Source organism: Hemicordylus capensis, chromosome 1 (assembly GCF_027244095.1).
Source record: "Hemicordylus capensis ecotype Gifberg chromosome 1, rHemCap1.1.pri, whole genome shotgun sequence".
Lineage (NCBI taxonomy): Eukaryota > Metazoa > Chordata > Lepidosauria > Squamata > Cordylidae > Hemicordylus > Hemicordylus capensis.
The window spans coordinates 73,153,375-73,176,385 of record NC_069657.1 but is presented as its reverse complement, the minus strand read 5'-3'; the positions used below and the strand labels follow the sequence as shown (position 1 = coordinate 73,176,385).

At 41.1% G+C, this 23,011-nt stretch overlaps 1 protein-coding gene across 1 annotated transcript in view; it reads left to right on the top strand.

The window, feature by feature from the left end:
- Positions 1-23,011, top strand: part of SPTBN5 (spectrin beta, non-erythrocytic 5) — a 198,457-nt gene that overhangs the window by 75,764 nt on the left and 99,682 nt on the right. The window contains exons 29-36 of the mRNA XM_053313122.1: positions 5,545-5,677; positions 6,612-6,757; positions 10,196-10,310; positions 10,885-10,995; positions 15,101-15,280; positions 17,024-17,272; positions 19,422-19,625; positions 19,966-20,115. Of these exons, the coding sequence (XP_053169097.1) occupies positions 5,545-5,677; positions 6,612-6,757; positions 10,196-10,310; positions 10,885-10,995; positions 15,101-15,280; positions 17,024-17,272; positions 19,422-19,625; positions 19,966-20,115 (1,288 nt within the window). The remainder of the gene's footprint in view (positions 1-5,544; positions 5,678-6,611; positions 6,758-10,195; positions 10,311-10,884; positions 10,996-15,100; positions 15,281-17,023; positions 17,273-19,421; positions 19,626-19,965; positions 20,116-23,011) is intronic.

The following is a 23,011-nucleotide window of genomic DNA, read 5'->3' as shown; positions in this document are numbered from 1 at the left end:
AATTATTTTCAGAGTACCTGGGAAAAGTCAAATTCTCCATTTATTTATAAAACTTATGTGATGCTACAATGCATAGTAGAGAATTAGACATTAGTTTTCCAAGTACACCTCCACATAGTATTTGGGTATTTCATGAGCCCCAGCATACTGAAATTTGCAGTTTTCCAGCACTTTTTGGTCTGGCTATGTCCACAGCTAAATAGTTCTTGAAATATTAAAAGATTAACGAGCTTGACTTGTATTTTTGAGCTGATTTTTTGGTAAAGTTATCTGAAAGATGAGTGTCAGATGTTTGGACAGGGGGTGCAATTTCAGTGCTTGCCCTAGGTGCTATTTTCCCTAGATACGCCTCTGCTGACCACCACCTCAATCTGAGAAACCAGAGAGAACTTTGGGTCCAGGAGCACTCCCAAGCTACGTACCTGATCTTTCAGGGGGAGTATAACCACGTCTAGGACAGGCTGATCTAAACAATCTCTCGCGCCCTGGCCCCCACAGTCAGTACCTCTGTATTATTTGGATTCAACCTCAGTTTGTTATCCCTCATCCAGCCCCTTACTGTCTCCAGGCAGGCATTTAGGGAAGATATGCCATTTCCTGATGAGGTCTGCATGGAGAAGTAGATCTGGGTGTCATCAGCATATTGATAACACCCAGCACCAGACCTCCTGATGATCTCTCCCAACGGTTTCATGTAAATGTTAAAAAGCATTGGAGACAGTATGGAGCCTTGTAGAACTCCACACTTCAGCTCTCACTTTGCAGAACAACAGTCTCCAAATGACACCATCTGGAATCTGCCAGAGAGGTAGGAGCAGAACCACTGTAAAATAGTGCCACCCAATCGTACCTCTCTCAGGCTGTCCAGAAGGATACCATGTTATTGAAAGCTGCAGAGAGATCCAAAAGGATCAGCAGAGTCACACTCCCTCTGTCAATAGCCAGTTGGAGATCATCCATCAGGCCGACCAAGGCAGTCTCAACCCCATAGCCCACACAAAAGCCAGTTTGAAATGGGTCTAGATAATATGCATCATCCAAGACTGCCTGGAGCTGAGAGGCCACCACCTGCTCAACCACCTTGCCCAACCATGGAAGATTAGATTTTTATCTGTGAGATACCTAAAGAACTTGCTTGAAAGGTGGTATATAAATATTCAGAATAAATAGATGAAATCTCATTCATAACCCATGAATTACTCTTTGGTTTCATATGTCTATATTTGTTGTTCTTAACATTTCTGTTAAGAACACCCTCTCCTGGGGTAGTGTTTTATGTGAAACAACAATTTGAACCCAAGTTGATTTTTAAAGATAAAGAAGGTAGGGTGCTAGCTTTGGAAATCTTAGTTTCCGGAATCAAAACAGTGATAATTGGAATTCATGCACCCAATGAAAAAAAAGTAGAATTTTATAAATATTTAGAACAGAAGATGGCTGAGGTATCGAATGCTAATTTAGTTTTACTGGGAGATTTTAATAGGGTTGTTTCTACATCCTTGGATAGAAAATCTGATATGTCTGAAAGAAATCTGCAAGGCAGGCTACCTAAAGCTTTTTTTGATTTAGTAGAACATATGGATCTCTACGACTTGTGGAGAATCAAAAACTCAAATGCAAAGGAGTATACTTATTTCTCTGAAAGATACAAATCTCATTCAAGGATAGATATGGCCTGGACATCTAAATCTATTACACCATGTATGAAAAGAATTGATATCTTGCCCAGAACCTTTTCAGATCATAATGCAATTTGCTTTACATGGAAGAAGAAGGGAATGGTTTCCTTTCACTGGAGACTGAATGAATACTTGCTGAAAAAAGCAGAAGTTGTGGAGAAAGCCAAAAGGAAGTTAAAGGACTATTTTGAAATGAATTTAAACCAAGTAATGGACAATAAGATAGTTTGGGATGCAGGAAGAGCGTTTATGAGAGGTTTTTTTATACAACAAAATGCATACTTTAAAAAACAAAGGGGATTGAAAAAAGAGGGATTATTGATGGAGATTTCTAAAAAAGAAAGAGAACTTCTGTGGGCTAAGGACAAAAAGAAGATTACTCAAGTCATTAAAGTGCTTCAGCAGCAGCTCTCTATGTTACTATTAAATGAAGTTGAATGGAACTTAAAATATGCGAAGCAAAAGTCATTTGAATTTGCAAACAAACCAGGCAAGTTGCTGGCTTGGAAAATGAGAAGTGAGAAAAAGAATAAGTACATATCCAAGATATCAACAAAAAATGGGCTTTCCTATGATGAAAGGGAAATAAAAAGGGAATTTTTTAGATATTATTCTGAATTATATAAAGGAAATAAAGTAGAAGATATAAAAATCAACAAATTTCTCAAGACACAAAATATTCCAAAACTTTCTAAGGACCATATAGAAATTATGAATGCACTGATATCAATAATGGAAATAACAGAAGTAATAAATCAAAGCAAAGCTAATAAGGTGCCAGGGCCCAATGGGTTACCAGCTTCGTACTACAAATCTTTTAAAGATCAAATATTACAGCCTTTGCAATGGATGATGAATGATATTTTGCAAAGAGGAATTATGCCGGAGTCTTGGAAGTATGCCAAAATTGCAGTAATTCCAAAACCGGATCAAGATTTAACGCAAGTCAAGAACTACAGGCCAATTTTACTCTTAAATAATGATTATAAACTTTTTGCTGCCATTTTGGCAAGGAGAATGAAGGTTGTATTAAGACTTTTTATTCATGAAGATCAAGCAGGTTTTTTGCCAAAACGGCAATTAAGAGATAATGTGAGAACAGTTCTGAATGTATCGTAGTATTATGAAAAACACAAAGATAAACAGATAGCGATGATCTTTCTGGATGCAGAGAAAGCATTTGACAGTGTCTCCTGGCAGTTTATGTGGAGGCTACTGGATGTAATGGGAGCTGGTAATAATTTTATTAGGGCTTTCAAGACAATATATTCGGAGCAATACGCTAAAATTATTATAAATGGGGAATTATCAGATAATTGTAAAATACAAGAAGGAACTAGACAAGGCTGTCCACTTTCCCCATTACTGTTTATATTAGTACTGGAAGTGCTTTGCAGAAATATTAGAGAAGATGATGAAATACAAGGCCCAAAAGTTGGGAAACAAGAGTATAAACTTAGAGCCTTTGTGGATGATGTGGTGTTTTTTCTAGAAAATCCATTAGAGAAGATCGGAAGACTTTTGCAAAAAATACAACAATTTGGCCAATTGGCCGGGTTTTATATAAATAAGACTAAAACGAAGGTGTTGACAAAAAATATGGACCAGAAATCTAATGATAGATTTTTTAAAATAAGTGAACTGAAAGTGGAGAAGAGAATTAAAAACTTGGGCGTCTGGTTGACAAACAAAAATTCTTTGTTGTTTTCAAATAATTATATTAAAATATGGAATACAGTAAAAAGCGACTTGCAAAGATGGACTAGAATGAACTTATCTTTAATGGGAAGAATTTCAGTTATGAAGATGAATGTTTTACCTAAAATGTTGTTTCTCTTTCAGACTATTCCTATAATTAACACATTAACTTGTTTCAAGCAATGGCAAAAGGACGTAACCAAATTTGTTTGGCAAGGGAAAAGACCAAGAATTAAATTTAAAAATTTAACAGATGCTAAAGAAAGAGGTGGTCTTACCCTGCCTGATTTAAGGTTGTATTTTGATGCTGTTTGTTTGACGTGGTGAAAAGAATGGATAACATTAAGAAATCCCAGAATACTTGATCTGGAAGGATTCAATAGAAGGTTTGGATGGCATTCATATCTGTGGTACGATAAAAGTAAAGTGCATAAAGATTTTCTTAATCATTATGTAAGAAGGAGTCTAATGAGAGTGTGGGTAAAATATAAAAAATGGTTGGAATCTAAAACTCCATTATGGCTATCCATGATTGAAGCTTTAGCACATAAAGAGATAAATATACAATCTGAATGGGGTACCTGTAGGGATTTATTATGTTTCCAAGAAAAGGGCTGTAAATTAAAAAACCTAATCGAAGTACAAAATTTGGTTAGTAACTGGTTTCAGTACCATAAGTTAAATGAAATCTATAAGAAGGATCTTAAAGTTGGATTTGAGGATCAAATGTCGAGATTTGAGAAGGAGCTGTGTGAAAACGATGAAAAATTAGTTTCTAAGATGTATAAGTTGTTGCTTTTGGAGGAGACAAGAGATGAAGTGGTTAAAACGACTATGATAAAATGGGCTCAAGATGTGGGTCATAATATAGATATGGCAGCTTGGGAAAAATTATGGAAAATGGATTTAAAGTTCACTGCATGTTATACTTTAAAAGAAAATGATTATAAGATGATGTATAGGTGGTACTTGACACCCAAAAAATTAGCATTAATGTATAAAAATGTTCGAAACAAGTGTTGGAAATGTGGACATTGTAAAGGAACTTTTTTTCATGTGTAGTGGTCTTGTGGGAAGGCAAAGGCCTTTTGGGATAGGATATATAATGAGTTGAAGAAAAATGACATTTCCTAAGAGGCCAGAATCGTTCTTGCTGGGAATAACGCAAGGAGAGTTTTCCAGAAGAAACTTAAACATTTTTTATGTACGCAACCACGGCGGCCAGAATAGTATATGCACAGAAATGGAAGGATAATGAAATGCCCTCAAAAGAAGATTGGTTGATAAAAAATTTGGAATATGCTGGAGATGGCAAAACTTACAGTACTGATAAGGGATGGAAACTTGGAATCTTTTAAAGAAGATTGGAAACCATTCTTACTATACTTAAATAACTATTTTTCTAATATGGACCTTTCAGCAGGGTTTGAAATTTAGTAATAATAGCAGGTTGGGTAGAGCAAAATCGAGTTTGCAATGTGTAGGATATATGTTTTGAATTACTATAGCAATGGTTGACTTGTATAGTTAATGAATTGCGCAGATTGATGAGCGGGAAGTCTATATTTACTTAATTAGATGTAACGGGATTGTTAAGATATTGTAAAAACCAATAAAAAATTTTAAAAGCAAAAAAAAAAAGACACCTTCTCCTCCTCTTATGGCAATTTATCTCTTGTATCTCCCACGAGCATCACTAGAACATAGGAAGCTGCCTTATACTGAGTCAGACTATTGATCCATCTAGCTTATCATTGTCTTCTTTGATTGGCAGTGGCTTCTCCAAGGTTTCAGGCAAGAGTCTTTCCCAGCCCTATCTGCCAATGCCAGAAATTGAACCAGGGACCTCCTACATGCAAAGCAGATGCTCTACCACTGAGCTATGGCCCCATACCCAAGGTGAAATACCTATGTCTCCCATCCAGTCACTGATCACACGCAGACCTCCTTAGCTTCAGCAAGGTAGCTGTATCATGTGCCTTTAGAACATGCTCTGGGACCCATCTTTCAGGTTTTTTTTTCTGTTCCTGACCTACCACTTTAGATTGTTATCCTCATGTCTTCATAATGATCTTGAATGTCTTATTTTGTGACATAAATAATGGTGGTGATATCAAAATTCTTGCATTCTATTTCACTTCTATTTATCGTTTTCTTTCTCCATAAGGGGTAAAAAACTGGAAGAGACTTTTCAATTGCATGAGTTCCTGAGGGAATATGAGGATTTGGAGGACTGGATCAGGCAGCAGAAGCAGGTGGCCAGTTCTTATGGCTATGGCACTGATTACAAACATGTCCTGGTAAGATGTATGAAAAGAAGGCAGGGTCTATAAAACTTCATAATACAGTGATGTAAAATAAGGAATGTAAGTTTACTGAAGCAATTGCATCATATTTAACAAGGTCTTTTGCAAAGCAAAAGCAGTTTTGCAAAGTCCAGATCTTGGGATAGAATAATCTACCAAGGTATGATATCTTAAGGTGTTGGTAGGGGAACATGCAATTGTAATGTAACAACTGAGAATGAATTAATTCTGTCTACTTTTTCAGACTAGTAATTTAGAAACTGTATCTAAAAAACATAACATTCATTGCATAGGTAGTCAAATTTCAGTGAAATTTCAGTGACTCATGCTGTTTTTCCACATCCTTTGTAACCTGTTACTGGAGAAGCTGATGAGGTGATTGCAAGGACATTATCTGCATGTCAAAGGAGATAATCAGAAGGCAGGAAAAGGTAGCTTGAAGGGTAATCCCTAAATGGGTTGGTATTCTCTCTGTACCACTCTTGGGTTGGCAACTAAATGCTATCTTAATCTGGGAAAGCTCATTTGTTGCCTGACTAGAGCACTAATAATTTAGGAAGGGATGATTTACTCATGGCATCTTAAGTGGCTGCCATTCTCATTTGCATAGAAGAGATATCAGTCTCTCAAGCCCCCATATAATATGCACTTTCATCGTTGGATGAGACATCAAAAAGTCTGAGCTATTTTCAAATCCCTAGATGTCTGTTTTCATAGGAAAAAATGCAGAACAACAAAGAATCTTTGGAACACTCAGTCCAATACCACATTTTGATACCACACAAACTAGCATCCGAATCCAGATCCACACTTAAGATGCCATAGGCTAGCTTTTAGGAATTAATTATTCAGATGTATTTGCCACAATTTCAAATACATTTCATGAGTTTCATTCTCTTGCCTGCTCACTTCTTCTTTTCTTTAAAAGCGTCTCTGTGCCAAATATGAAACATTCCAGCACCAGATTGAAGCTGCTGCCAAGAGGGTTGCCACATGTCACCAGCAAGCAGATAATATGTTGGATCATGGCCATTTTGAATCTAGGGAGATTCGGAAGAGGCAAAAACAGTTGCGGTAAGACAGGAGAGACTCTGGCCTTCACTCATTCTGGCCTTTTTCCCCCTCACAAAGAGAGGATCAGAGGGGAAATGAAGCATAAAACCTCTGGAAGAGATCATCAGGAGGTTTGGTGCAGGGTGCTATCAGTATATCTATTTCTCCATGTCAACATCATCAGGAGAAGGCATAACTTCCCGAAATGCCTGCCTGGAGGTGATGATGGGTTGGATGAGGGATAACAAACTGAGACTGAATGCATATAAGACAGAGGTACTTATTATGCAGGGTCGGAACTCAGGAGATTTTTAAATTTATTTATTTATTTATTTATTTATTTATTTATTTATTTATTTATTTATTTGCTTTATATACCACCCTTCCAAAAATGGTTCAGGGCTGTTTACATCAAAATAATGGGTTTGATCTGCCTGTACTGGATGGGGTCCCACTTCCCCAGAAGGAACAGGTACGTAGTCTGGGGGTGCTTCTGGATACAAACCTCTCCCTGGTGTCTCAGACTGAGGTGGTGGCTAGAAGTGCTTTCTATCAGCTTCAGTTGATACACCAGCTGTGTCCATTTCTTGAGATAAATGACCTCAGAACGATGGTAAATCTGCTGGTAACCTCCAGACTTGACTACTGCAATGCACACTGTGTGGGGTTGCCTTTGTACTTAGTCCAGACACTGCAGTTGTTCCAGAATGCAGTGGCCAGGTTGGTCTCTGGGTGATCCTGAAGAGACCACAACATTCCTGTCTTGAAAGAGCTACACTGGTTGCCAATAAATTTCCAGGCAACATACAAGGTTCTGGTTATAACCTATAACCTAGCCCTAAACAGCCTAGACCCTGGATATTTAAGAGAACTTCTTATTCACCATGAGGCCCACTGTCCATTGAGATCATCAGGAGTGGTTCGTCTGTAGTTGCCACTGGCTTGTCTGGTGGCTACTCAGGGACAGGCCTTCTCCATTGCTGCCCCAAGGCTGTGGAATGAGTTCTCTGTTGAATAAGAGCCTCCCCATCTATGACAACTTTTTAAAAGGCAGTCAAGATGCATTTGTTTTGTTCACCCAGGCTTTTAATTAGATACTGTTCTGATAGTTTTGACATTGTTTTAAATTTTAAATTATCGTGAAGTTTTAACCCTTTTATTTATCGTAATCTTTATTGTTTTATCATGAACTGCCCAGAGACTTAGGTTTTGGGCCAAAATAAAATAAAATAAAATAAAATAAAATAAAATAAAATAAAATAAATAAGGGAAGTATGAAATGTTCTCTGCCAAGTCACTAATTGTAGGCCTGTGCAAATTTGATTTTGAAAATTTTGATTTTATCTGAAATTTCCCCAAATCAGTAAAATCTGAATCCAGTCTCCTCCCCCCACAAATGAGATTGGTAAAGTCAAAATTAATTCCAAAATATCAAAATTAATTTTTGGAAATACTTTGGAATTTTGGGATTAGCAAGATTGTGCCATTTCCCCCCTAGAGGTGAATGGAGAAATTGGGAGGGGGGGTTAAAATCACCAGTTGGCCCTAGGGCCTTGAAACCTGCCACACATGTGGTGAAGGAGGTAAGAGCACTGTAGTAAATTTGAAGGGAATTGGTAAATTCCATGATTTTTGGTGAATTTTTGCAATTCTTGTAAAAATGGCTAAAAATGGTGAAATTTGGCTTGTTTCAAGCTAGAACTTTACAAACACTTCTTAAACTGAAGATCCACCTTGGACCATAATTCCGCCAGCATGTGGAGGAATTTGCCATTTGCCTTCATAAAAAGGGGTAACAGCATGCTCCTTTCCCACCCACCCCTTTTATATTTCTGGAATAGATGGGCATACAGTTATGAAATATGACACACATGAAGTACACCTTGGCAGAAACTCTGTGTTGTTATTTTAAGAGCTATGGGTCAATCCAGTTATTTTTGGTGAATTTTTGAAAATAAAATTTAAAATGGCTAAAATGGTGAAATCTGGCTTGGTTCAAGCCAGAACTTTGCAAAAGGTTCTGAATTTGAAGCCCTCCCTAGGACCATCATTCCACCCCCAAGTGGAGGAAAAAAGACTTTTCTTTGATTTTATATTAATTTTTGTCTTCCCCATTGCATTCACATATTCACTAAAAGTGAAAGTACTTCAAATATTTCTGGTTTTGTGGTTAGAAAGAATTTCTCACTTTCCCTTCTAGCCATTTAGGGATTAAAAGGTGTAAAATCCTTTAAATCCCTTTTAAAAGTCCTACCTGTTCCTGCAATGAGGAAGAAAAGAAAAGAAAAGAAATCAAAGGAATGCCTTTTCCCCTCCACATGGGGAAAAATTACTAACAGCAGTAATTAGTGATGATAGTATTGTAGGTTTGCTTTGTTAATTAACACCTGAAGTGGGAAGGGAATAATTGTCTCAATTCAGGCCTAAATAAATAGAATCAAACTTCCTGATGAGTTCTAATTCACCAATTTCTGGAGTCTTCCTTTGAAGTTTCTTGGTTGTAGAATGATGATGTCCAGATTAACTATAGCCGAGTGTCCTGAGAGATTGAAATGTACTTCCACTGGTTTCTATGTTCTTCCACTGGTTTCTATGTTCTTCCTCTGGGTTCTTCCAATTTTTTCATTCTTTATGTCAAATTTGCATCCATTTGTACTTATGCGGAGAGAATGACCTGTTCATTAATCTGACTATCAGAAGAGCATTGTTGGCAGGTGATAGCATATATCACACTGGGAGATGAGCAGATGAATAATTCTCTGACTGATGTATATAATAATGTTCCAATTTTAATAACAGCCTTAGTCCATGGTGCATATAATACATGAAGTTTTACATTTTTGGGAAAGGGTTAGGTGGCATTTTACAATGCCTGCTTCATAGAGCTGTTTCTTTCTTTGCCCTTTGCCCACTCTCTCCTCTCCCACAACTGATGAGCTCAGATCAGCTCTGAATGATTGGACAATCATTCCAGTAAGTGATCAGCCTGCCTCCCCATCTCAGTGTATTGTGCACTATAGGATATATGGGCAAGCAACTCCTAACCCTGCCAGCAAGAAAACTGCTTCCTGCCAAGACAAGTTATAGAATTTGTACTACTAACTAGAAGTCTCTCTTCTTGGCCAGACCACTCAGTGGCAAAGAAAGGGAGAAGAAAACAAGTCCAAGTCTGATGGTGCATATAGCAAATTAGAACAATGATTTCCCTCCATTTTCTAACAAAAGTTAGTATTGTGCACAATACATGGGGGGGCGGGGCGTGTTATAACTGGAAAATTATAGTAGTAGGTCCTGTAATAATGCTGCCTGATGAGCTGGGGACAAAGTTGGAGTCTGGGTTTGTTGCAGGATGTGTTACCTGTGTTTGTCTGTGCTGCCATTATGTGGCCTTTTGTTGCTTGTGTGTAGGAGCCACACAGCTTTTTGTTGTTTACAATCTGAATCTGTTTCCTTCGTCAGGAATTCTTGGGAGGAATTGCTGGAGATGACAAAATTTCAAGGAGAACTACTACAAAATGCTGAGGCAATACACAAGTGTCTGCAAGACCTGACAGAAGCCCTTGGCCACATTGAGGTTAGCATCATGTTGGAAAATAAATGAATTTAGTGTTTCTTCTCTGTCTAGTTTACTCTGTCCGTTGAGGGCCAAATGAAATAAGATGGAGGCGGCTATGTGTATTCATTCATGTGTCTGTCCATCCATGCATGGATAATGCAGGCGATGGGGAGAGGTCTAGTTTTACGCAAAATAGAGTGCATGCATCTTCTTTTGCCTTACCTCACTATGCTCAATTGCTGGAAGCACTTTCCTCCTAGCTTTGATACTGGGTGCAGTGAGGTAAGACGAGGAGGGAGAGACTTTCACATGGCTGTCCCATCCCATCTCACCAGTTTGCCCCTGACTTTCAATATACCTGATTTCAATATACCTGACTATAGCTTTCTTTCAGAACAGAGTCAGGCTAGAGCAGTGATTCTCAAACTTGGGTCCTCAGGTGTTATTGGACTTCAACTCCCATAATCCCCAGACTCAGTGGCCTTTGGTTGGGGATTATGGGAGTTGAAGTCCAATAACACCTGAGGACCCAAGTTTGAGAATCCACTGGGCTAGAGCATTAACAGCAAGCTTTCCCATTTACTCTCTCTAGGAGAAATCTAAGGCCATCCCTGATGACATTGCAAGAGACCTGAGTGGTGTACAGTCCCAGCTACGCAGACATGCAACCCTTGAGCACGAACTGTTTGGGAATGAGCAGCAGGTGAGAGACCTTGTAGTTGTTCATTTACAGATGCCAGCTTGGAAACTCATACACCATTGGTCTGTCATAGTTTAAAAGGCTTCCTTAAAATTCTGCTGGATTCCCCCCTCCCCCAAACTTCATAGCACTTCTTTTATAATCCTATCAATTGGCATTAAAGCTGAAATAAGTTGGGCTGTTTCCACACAAATCCAAATCAGTGCCAGCTCCAGATTTTTGAGGATCCATGGGCAAGAGATCCTCAGGAAGGCCCGCCCCCTTCAAAACCCTCCCCTGCTGGCAGTGGTGATAGCCACTGCTGCTACTCCTAGTGGGACAGGAGTGGGGAGTAGAGAAGGCTGGGCCCCCTAGAAAGAGGAGCAACAGCAGCAGCCACTGCTGCCCTCCCAATTGTTCCTCGCTGCCACCTGGCCATTACCTGTCCAGCAGTAATTTCTCAAACCTGCTTGTTGCTGCTGCCCCTTACCTAGGTGGAGAGGCAAGCTGAGTGAGTCACTGAGTTGCCACAAGGAGGGAGAGCAGCAGCACAGCAAGTGTGCTGGTGAAATTGCTGTGGGATGGGTGAAGAGATAGTGGCAAGGAAGAAAAGGAGGAGGAGGACAACGAATCATAGATATCACGGGTGTAACAGAAACCTGGTGGAATCTTGAGAACCAGTGGGGCACGATTATTCCTGGATATAAACTCTATAGAAGGGACAGGGAGGGTAGAATTGGGGGATGAGTGGCACTGTATATCAAAGAAGGATAGATTCCAACAAGCTAGAAAACCTAGGTGGACTGGAGTCCTCCACAGAATCATTATGGGTAACATTACGGGAATTGAAAGGTAATGTGTTACTAGGGATGTGCTATTGCCCTCTGGATCAAACCGCTGAGAGTGACCTGGAGCAACAAATAAGAGAGGCGTCAAAGTGAGACAGGGCAGTAATAATTGGTGACTTCAGCTACCCACACATAGACTGGATAAATTCACATTGAGGTAATGAAAGAGAGGCCAAATTTCTAGACGTGCTAAATGACTGTGCCTTAGAACAGTTAGTCATGGAACCAACCAGAGAGATGGTGACCTTGGATTTAATCCTGAGTCAGGACCTGGTGCAAGATTAACCCAGGACCTGGTGCGAGATGTCAAAGTTCCAGAATCATTGGGTAACAGTGGCCATAGTGTGGTCCATTTCAGCTTATATGCAAGTGGAGAGTTGTCAAGAAAGTCCAACACAGATGCGTTGGACTTCAGAAGAGGAAACTTCTCAAAAATGAGGGGACTAGTAAGAAGGAAGTTGGAAGGGAAAGTCCGGTGGATCAAATCACTCCAGAAAGCATGGAATTATTTAAAACCACAGTACTAGAAGCACAGTTGGAATGTGTACCAAGAAGGAGGAAATGTACCACCAAGTTCAGGAGGACGCCAGCGTGGCTAACAAGTAGAGTCAGGGAAGCTATAAAAGGAAAGACTTCCTTCAGAAAATGGAAGTCCTGCCCAAATGAAGAGATCAGGAAGGGACATAAACTGGAGAGAGAAAATGCAAGGAGACAATAAGGGATGCAAAGAGAGAGTTTGAGGAGCATATAGCTAGAAATGTCAAGGGGAATAACAAAGACTTCTTTAAATATATCAGAAGTAGAAAACCTGCAAGAGAGGCAGTTGGACCCTTAGATGATGAGAGTGTGAAAGGTATTATTAAGGAGGATAAGGAGACTGCAGAGAAGCTAAATGAGTTATTTGCATCTGTCTTCATGACATAGGATACTGACCATATAACCTCTCCAGAATTTAGTGTTTCAGGTTTAGCAGCTGAAGAACTCTGCCAATTTGAGGTGACAAGGGAAGATGTTCTAAACTGTCTTGAAAAACTAAAAAGTAACAAATTGCCAGGGCCATATGGCATCCACACAAGAGTTCTGAAGGAACTCAAATGTGAAATTGCCAATCTCTTAGCAAAAATATGTTACTTCTCCCTACAATCAGGCTCTGTACCAGAGGACTGGAAAGTAGCCAATGTGACTCCAATTTTGGGGATCCAGGGGGGAATCTGGGAAATTACAGGCTTAACTTCGGTGCCAGGTAAATTGATGGAAAGCATGCTTAAGGACCAAACTGTTAAACATATAGAAGAAAAGGCCTTGCTGAAGGAGAACCAGCATGGCCTCTGCAAGGGAAAGTCTCGCCTCACTAACCTTTTAGAGTTCTTTGAGAGTGTCAACGGGCATGTGAATAAAGGTGATCCAGTTGACATAGTATATTTGGAATTCCAAAAAGCTTTTGATAAAGTTCCCCACCAAAGGCTCTTGAGTAAACTTAGCAGTCATTGAATAAGGGGACAGGTTCTTGTGTGGATCGGTAACTGGTTAAAGGACAGGAAACAGAGTGTAGGAATAAATGGACAGTTTTCACAAAGGAGCGAGGGAGGACGTGGAGTCCCCCAGAGATCGGTAATGGGACCAGTGCTCTTTAACATGTTCATAAATAATCAAGATGTTGGGGTGACCAGTGAATTGGCCAGATTTGCAGTTGACACTAAACTATTTAGCGTAGTGAAATCTTCAACAGACTGTGAGGAGCTGCAAAAAGATCTCTCCAAAATGGGGGACTGGGCAACAAAATGGCAAATGCGGTTCAATGTGATGCACATTGCACCAAAAAACACCAACTTCACATATATGCTGAGGGGATCTGAGCTGTTGGTGACTGACCAGGAAAGAGATCTTGGGGTCATGATGGACAGCTATTTGAAAGTGTCATCTCAGTGTGCAGCAGCTGTGAAAAAGGGTAATTCCATGCTAGGAATAATTAGGAAGGAGGTTGAAAATAAAAATGCTAATATTATAATACCCTTATACAAATCTATGGTGCGGCCACATCTGGAGTATTGCGTACAGCTTTGGTCACCGTATCTTAAGAAGGATATTGTAGAACTGGAAAAGGTGCAGAAGAGGGCAACCAAAATGATCAGGGGCCTGGAGTGCCTTCCTTATAAAGCTAGGCTACAACATCTGGGGCTCTTTATCTTGCAAAAGAGACGGCTAAGGGGAGACATGATCGAGGTGTATAAAATTATGCATGAATTGGAGAGGGTGGACAGAGAGAAATTTTTCTCCCTCTCTCACAACACTAGAACCAGGGGTCACCCCATGAAACTGAAGGTTGGGAAATTTGGGACCGACAAGAGGAAGTACATTTTCACCTAGCATATAATTAATCAATGGAATTCTTTGCCACAGGATGTGGTGATGGCCACCAGCTTGGATGGCTTTAAAAGGGGTCTAGATAAATTCATGGAGGTAGCTATTAGGTGGTTATAGGCCACCTCCAGTCTCAGAGGCATGATGCCTCTAAATACCAGTTGAAGGGGAGCAACAACAGCAGGAGAGAGGGCATGCACCCTTGCCCATGCTTTCCCTTCCTTTACATGCTATATGGCATTCTCTTCACTCTTTGCATGTGGGCTCCTCAGAGGCATCTCGTGGGCCTCTGTGTGAAACAGGATGTTGGACTAGATGGGCCTTGTGTCTGATCCAGCAGGGCTGTTCTTGTGTTCTTATGACTCCTCATTGCCGCTGCTACAGCAGTGACAGACCTAGGATCAGTCATTTATTTGGGGTGGCTGACCCAGTGGGTCCCAGCTGATGTGTGACCATGCCAACTGCTAACTCGGAAACTGATCCAAAATCACTGTCTAGTTTCACATAGAATGGCTTGGATCCAAAGAATCACAAGTCCACTCACACAATGAGTCTTCCTGCCCCTCCTCCCCACTCTGACCCTCAAAATGCCACTCCTGAGAATGGTGTGAAATTTGCTGTGGGGGGCTGCAGTGGAGGAGGAAATTGGTGGAAATCAGGCAAGAGCAGCTACTTGCGTGAGCAACTCCACTCTTATGCTGATGCATGCCTGTAAATATGAACGGAGACCTAATGAGCACAACTGCTATGATGTTTAGCAGACACCAGATGTCACTGCTGTCCAGTATAGTTAAGCTTTTCCAGGTTCTTGAGAATATGATTTGATCAATGCCTCACTATGTTATTTTAGATGGTTAAGTAACTTGCCCATGCTTTCCTTTCCTTTACATGCTATATGGCATTCTCTTCACTCTTTGCAGCTTCAGGAGTTGATTGATGCTGCAGATGGTGTGCTCTGCCAGTGCTCTGTAAGTCAAGCAGAAGAGATACAAGCAAAGCAGCAGGCAGTGGTGGAAAACTGGGAGTCCCTGAGATGTAAAGTGGAGCAATGCAGGGAACAGCTGGAACAAACCTGCAGACTCTACCACTTTCAAACAGAAGTAAGCATTTTGTTGTTCTGCCCTCTTTCATGGAACTATTCCATATTTTTCAGTAACAAAAAGTAATTGCACAAAGTCAAGTACAGATATGCTTGCATTAGGATATAAGATTGTGCATCTGATAGAGAACACGGTGAGGCCCGCAAACATTTAGAATTCTAATATAAATGTTTGCGGGTCTCACCATGTTCTCTATCAGATGCACAATCTTATATCCACACAGAGAAATAATAGATAGATAGATAGATAGATAGATAGATAGATAGAAAGAATTCTATCTATCTATCTATCTATCTATCTATCTATCTATCTATCTATCTATCTATCTATCTATCTATCTATTATTTCTCTGTGTAAACTGCCGTGAGCCATTTTTGGAAGGGTGGTATAGAAATCGAAAGAAAGAAAGAAAGAAAGACAGGCCCCTTCCATTTTCTCCAGTACATTTTCAGGTGAAAAAACTCCAGGGCCAATTTCTGCAATTTTCTGCAGGACACCCCCCACCCCCAGGGGGTGGGTGGGCACTGAGAAGTTCTGATGACCTTTTCAGCCCCTGTTTCCCCCACACAGAAGTTCCCTTGAAATGGTAACACAGCCTGGTTCAGACAAACTGTCAAAGTGGCAGCTCATTCCATGTGGAGATATGAGAGCGCACACCTCTGATATGCCTTGCCCCAATCACATGGGGTCAGAATGTCCAAACTGCCCCCTAAGCATGTAGTTTAAATTGTCCAAATCTGCCCTCTGCCATGCGTATTGCCAGGGGCACGGGGAGCACTTGGGTAGCTGGAGGATGTAGTCCTGCCAGTGGTTTCCCCGCCCCCTGGGACTGTCAAGTGCATGTGTCCCAAGCCACACACCCTGCATCTGACATTAGATCAGGGGGCATGGCCAGTACCAGGGACAGGGCCAGTCGGCCCCTGCAGAGCTTCCTCAGTCAGCTATTCAACAAACCACTGACTGGAGAAACTCTGCAGGGGCTGACTGGCCCTCTCCACATCCCCTGCATTGGATGTCAGACGCAAGGGGTGTGGCCGTAGCCTATGGGAGGAAAAGAATAAGCTACCACCAAACAGCAGGAAGTCCCGTTCCTTGAAACATTACAAGAATTTCTCAAATTTCTCACCCAACTCTGAAATATTTTCTATTTTGTTTCTGCTCTCTTGAACCTTCAAATTTTGTCAAAATTGCTTCTAGGAGAGTTTTCAGATCTAATGCATCTTCTATATTATTAATTCACTTGGCCGCCTATCGTGGGGATGCATGTCTTCGCGGCCGAACTCTCGCGCAGTACTCTCGCAACACGCTGCAAGAGTTCCCGGCATTGGGTGGGAGAACTCCGGCAGTCCAGCAGCAGACTGCCAGGACTGAGGTAGAGGCAGCCAGGGAGAGTGGGCCATGGTAATGGAGGTGGTGGTAATGGAGGCGGGTGGTGATTATTTATTTATTTATTTATTTATTTATTTATTTATTTATTTATTATTTTTTAAAAAATTATACCGCCCTTCCAAAAGGCTCAGGGTGGTTTGCATTAAAACACCATTAAAATCAATTAACAATTAAAACAGAAATTTATAAAACTGCAGAAAACAATAAATAACAATGAAAACATCATAAAACACTAACGAAATAGCCAAAACAATTTAAAAACAAGTTTTAAAAAGCTGAGAAAGCTTGGTTGAAGAGATGTGTTTTCAGAAGATTTTTAAAAAATTGCCAGAGCCTTTTGAACTGTAATGGCAGCAGAAAGCTGACTCTCAGTCTAGGAGAGTGGGCCACAGAAATGGAGGTGGCAGTAATGGCAGCGGAAGGCTGAGAAGACTGGGGCAGAAGGCGGAGGGAGGGCAGAAGAGACTGGGCGTCTGGGGAAGAGGAGGCGCCGGGGGTAGTAGAGCTGCACCTCCAAGAGCAGCCCGCGCCACCAAGAGCAGCCCGGGAATGAAAGTGCTGCCGGCGGGTGGGGACGGAAAACTGAGAAGACTGGGGCAGAAGGTGGGGGGAGGGCAGGAGAGACTGGGGCAGAAGGTTGGGGGGAGCAGGGAACCACTACGCCAAAAAGCACACAGATGTTCTGTGCAGGTTCAGCTAGTATAGATGTTTTCGTGACGGTTCAAGGCCCAGTTTGGGCCTTGTATGAATGCGAGGTCTTGTCTGCAGTAGTTGCTTACTGCTTATACATCTGAGGTATCTGTAAGCCATTTCTGATGTTGAATCTTCTACAGTTCGAAAGGCTAGCCACTGTTCACTATGATGAACTGAACAGTTCTATATTATAATAAACTACTTAGACAGCTTAGTTTATATTGCAGCTGCCAAAAAAGCAATCTTGCAGAAGTATGATTTCTAGGGGTGATGTGACATAGGAATCTACATCATTTTTCATCAGGATTATATCTTTTTCACAGCTCTATTTTTTCCTTAGGCTTGTCTCTCATTAGGAGGGTTTTAAAAAACATTTTACCACCAATTTGTTTTCCTAACAAAGTCACCCCCAGATTGATCCTCCCCACTCCCCCTGCTCCTAGGAATCCTTATTACTATTCTTCACTTCTTGTCCCAGGGCCCACTCCAACTTAGCTATCTCCTTGATCTCCTGAGGAGAGTCTCCTCCATATTGCCTTCGTTCGTATGCTTCCTGTATCCACTCATCCCTCAGGACCCAGTTTGTTTGTTTCCTCACACCCCTTTCTCCATGCTTTCTGGGGCCCCTTCTCATAGTTTTCCTGCCTCCATCTTTCCTACTACAGGCCATACACCCTCTGTGGCGTTTCCCCCCAGCCCTAGTTGCTTATCAGCCTCCACTTTCCTCATCTACATAACTCCTCTGCAATCCAATAAGGCAGTACAATAATGGAAACCAGTTTCCAAGTAATCAGCTATGAAATGGGAGACAGCCCTTTGTCATAGCCAATAAGTGGTAGGCTATGAATGCATATGAAGCTCTGAAACATGGGTAGCTGCTCCGATCCACTAATTCCTTGCAGTCCTATGATAGACATACAGAGCTCCTGCATTTATATTTCCCATTCACTTAAATAAAGAGAAGAGTTCCACAAGCCTCCTGTTTTCATCAACTGAGTTTTTGAAATATTTGTTATTATTTTTATGTAAATAGTATTCCACCTTTCTTCCAATGAGCTCAGAGCAGTGCTTTATTCTCACAACCCTGTAAGGTAGGCTAAGTTAGTGGTTTCCCTGAAGCTACCTAGTGAAACTACTTCAGAGTTTCAACTACTTCAGAGTTGAGCAGGTTTCACTCAAAGGTTTCCACATCGAAATCCAATAGTTCAATTACTATACCACACTGGCTCAGGAAGTCTACTCAGGAACTATAGGAGTCTCTTGAGCACACACACAGTTCAGCATCATAGGCAATTGATTTAGGATGATGTGTCTGCTACTTTCATACACCATAGAATGTTTTTCAAAGTATGCAAAAGTATACTTCTAACACATTAAAAGTCATCCTGTTAATGAGAAATATTCTGTCTGTAAATTACTTTTGCTGCAAAATAAAACTATTGTAATTGTTAGCTTTTAATATTGCCTATCCTGTTTTGCACTGTAATGGTGCTGCTATCCTAATCAACCATCGCATTTGTTTTCCATTGCTGCTTTATTCCCAACTGGGGAGGCACTGTTATGCAATAATGTAACATGGTCAGTGTGTCAGGCACTCAGTCTCATCCATAATGTGCCCCCAACGTCCTCAAAATTGGTGGGAGGAAGAAGATTCCAGCACTGCTCTTTTCCTCTTCTGCCCCTCTTTATTGACTGCTTCCCCCAGTTCCCTCCTCTCCCAGGTCCTAGAACCATCAGCCTGTTGAGTCTCTCCTCCTCCGCCTCCTATCTGCCTTATTAAGTAGTAGCAAGCAGCATTGAGATAAGCACAGCGGCATCTTCTGAGTTGGGGGTCTTGCAAGACTTCCCTGAGAAATGTTCTTAGACACATTGACATGTTGACACAGTTTGTCTTGACTACACTGCAAGAAGTCTCTGCTCATCTGGCCCCTCCTCCTGGCTCCAACCCCAAGTGCTCTCCCTCCTCCAACCTGACTGTGATTACACCATCAGGTAAGTAGCTGACACAACATATGCTATAGTCTTTGGCCTTCATTTTTTGCTTCATCTTCCTTTTCAGGTACGGGACTATTATTCCTGGGCATCAGAGATGACGAGAGAAATGATTACTAAGGAGAATATTCGGAATATATCCACTAGTGGTCTGAAGCTTAATCAACATCAGCAACTGTTGGCAGAGATTGAGGCCCGTGATGAGATGTATAAACGGGTGGTACAGCTGGGGCAAGAGTTACTGCTGGAACAGAAAACCCCAACAAAAGAAGTATGTAATAACAACCATGTCATATCATTCAGACACAGGGTTCATGAGTGCTTCCATAAGCAACATTCCTAGCAAATTAGCCCATATGTGTGTGCCACAATAAAAGAGCAGGGTAGACAAAGGTTTAACATGACAGGGTGTTCCTCAGAGAAAGAATGAGTTCCTAAAACACATTCAGAACTTGTTTATATGTAAAACAGATGTGTTTTCTCTTCTCAGTAAGAACTTTAGCCCTCATGGCATCTAGGAGATCTGTTAACAGCCAGGTCTGTTAAATACCAAGCATCACTCATCCTATCCACAGATGATTATTGATAGTTTTTTAAATGTCTTTGGTCAGATCCAGGACATATTGCAGGCTCTGCTGCAAGAAAAAGACGACGTGTACCGCAAGTGGGCACAGAAGAGGGAATGGCTGGAGAAGATCCATCTCCAGCAAATGTTTTACAGGGATTGTGAACACCTGGACAATATCTCAAATTCTCAAGAGGTCAGTAAACTCTAATAATATGATATGATGGGCTGGGGTAAAGAGCTGGAAGTGGCCAGCCATGCCATGACACACGCACGCATGTGTGCACGTGCACGCGCACACACACACACCACTTGCAGTGTTAGTGTTGTAGCTGACAGACAGCTGCCATCTCCCTACCAGTCTTGTGACTGCTCCTAAGGCTGACTCAGCTCCTTAGCAACATGTGTGATATTTCCCCTCTGCACAGACTTGTACAAGTAAGATCAAGCCCTTGAGGCTGAGGAGGTAGAGCCTCTGGAGTCTTAGAGGATTAAGCAACAGCTGAGGTAGTTCAGGCAATTCCTCCCTCCCTTAAGGTCTAGTGGCAGATGTGGTGCCTGGCTTAGTGGTGCCAGTAGGCACCACTTCCAGCCTCCTAGTGAGAGAGGTCAGAAGTAGCAGCCATGTTTTACCATGCCACTATGGCCAGGTGCATGATCCTTCTTCCTTCCTTTTCTGCAGCTACTCAGTAAAGGCTGTCACATTTTCTGCGTGGAGATTAGGGGACAGGCCCAATGCTTCTCCCTCTTGTGATACACTTTGAAGGGAAGATGTGAAAAAGGTTTTTTGACTTTTCCTTCCCAGGTGGAAACATCAGAATAATTTCCAGGATGCCAAAATAGTTTTGATAAAACTAGCAAAATTTCTCAAGGAATCTTGCATATCCCAGATTAATAAACATGGGATGTTTCATGAAAGGTTCCAAATCTGTAGCACTTTAAGGATGTATAACAGCATTAAATATATATTTGCTCACTGCTGCCCTAATTTTTCCCACTTATTCCAACCCGTTTGTATTTCTGGTGATGCATTTAAGTCTCATGTTGCTGGTGGTATTTTAATATATCCCATCTTGTTACAACTTTTGAGTTGGAAAATCAGTTTGTAGAACATGAATTTAGCACACATGCACTTGAAATATTGTTTGTCCTTTACCTGTACTGAGAGAGAGAAACTGTTAATTCTGTAAGAGAGCACCAGCCCAGAAGATTCAACAGTTGGAGAATCTAAGATGTGACAGGGAAGGGGGCCAAGCAATTAACATCTGATGTGTGAAAATGCTATCACAGAGGAAATGGAAGAATAGCAAGAAGTACTAAGCTCCATGCCCTGACCGTCTTGCTCTCCTCTTTACTCACTGTGCTGTTTTCTTCAGTTTAACCCAGTGTTTGCCTACACAAGTTACAGCATAATTTTTGCAGAAAAAATCATGATCTTCACAGGATATTGAATGCTTCATTTGATAACGAAATCTGTACTTGGACAGTGTGACTGGATAATTGTAGGACACAAGCACTGACCTGGTTATGACATAAGATGGTTATGACATACATACATTATGTGGAGCCAACATTTATTTTATGTTTATTTAACAAACCAGAATTGGTACCCCAGATGATCACCACACTCAGTAAGACTGTGCACATAAGATTGTGCACATGACCAAAAATTCTGGCAGAGCGGAGGGCTGATGGAGGGGCAGCTTCCCCACACATGATCAATTTTTGTTTACAGGCTCTGCTGGTTACGTGGCAGAGCAGGGAGCTGGAGGCAGAAGTCCTCTGGCATCCCTCAGTGCACCGCACCAGGAGCATAGTGCATTTTATTTATTTTTATCTATTGTTCACTTTTTATACCAACTCTCATAAAGCACACCAGGGCAGTTTACAAAAGTTAATATACACTATAACATGGCCACACGGGGATGGGCCTTCTCGGTTGCTGCCCCGAGACTGTGGAATACGCTCCCTACTGAAATACGATCCTCCCCACCTCTGACCATTTTTTAAAAGCACTTGAAAACCCACCTCTTCACTCAAGCTTTTTCAGCTTTTTAAATTTTTAAGTTTTAATCTGGTTTTGATTTTTCTTTCATTCATTCATTTATTGTTTCTTTCATTCAATTTCTATACCGCCCTTCCAAAGATTGCCTAAATTGTTTTAACTTGTTTTATGTTATTGTTAACAGCCCAGAGATGAAAGTTTGGGGCAGTGTACACATCAAATAACTAAATAAATAAATAACAATTAAAACCTTAAAATCAGTTAAACCACAAAACTCCAAAAAACAAAACAACATCAAAAACCCCACCAACTACCATAAAAAAGACAAACAGAGGCAGGAGAGCTGAGAGACCTGGAAAAAGGAGTAAAAGCCTGAAAAAATAAGAAGTTCTTTCGTTGGTTTTTAAAAGCAGCCACAATTGTCAAAGAGCAGACATTTACTGGGAGAGCCTTCCAGAGCCTGGGGGCAACACCAGAGAAGGCCCTTTCCAGCAAGGAAGCTGCTGGTTTTGGTTGTCTCCGTGCTGGCAGAAAGTGGACATATTTTTAAAAGCATTCTGACTGGACAATGTGTAATTCATCATTCTTTTTTTACTGTGGTTTGTTGGTGCTGTTACTCCTCAGCCAACAAAGGCAGCTATATGTGAACAGCTTTCTTTATTGCAGTGAATCCAACCAGAGTCCAGCTGTTCATCATTTTGCAGTTGGGCCATGCTGTGTATACCTTTATATAAAGACTCCTCCAGCAGTGGTGAATAGTAGGCATCCAGCAGCATTCTGAACTAGAACTCTTTCCCATTCGTTCCCTGTGCCAGTGTGACGGGATTGACTCTGTGCCAGCAGCTTAGGTTACAACCAAGTTATTTAAGCCTTCGAAGGATTTCAGCAAGGTTTAGTCTAGGTTTGCTCTATTCTAAAGTAAATAAGAGCACATATGGAGGAAATTAGGCAAACATCTATCTTTTTTATTACTGAGTTCTGGTGTGCCGTTACTTGGAACAGTTGTAGGAAATTCTTCTAAGACCTGTTAAACAGAGATCTTGCTGTACTGTGTGCAGATAGGCAGTGACTGAGAAAGGGGGAAGAG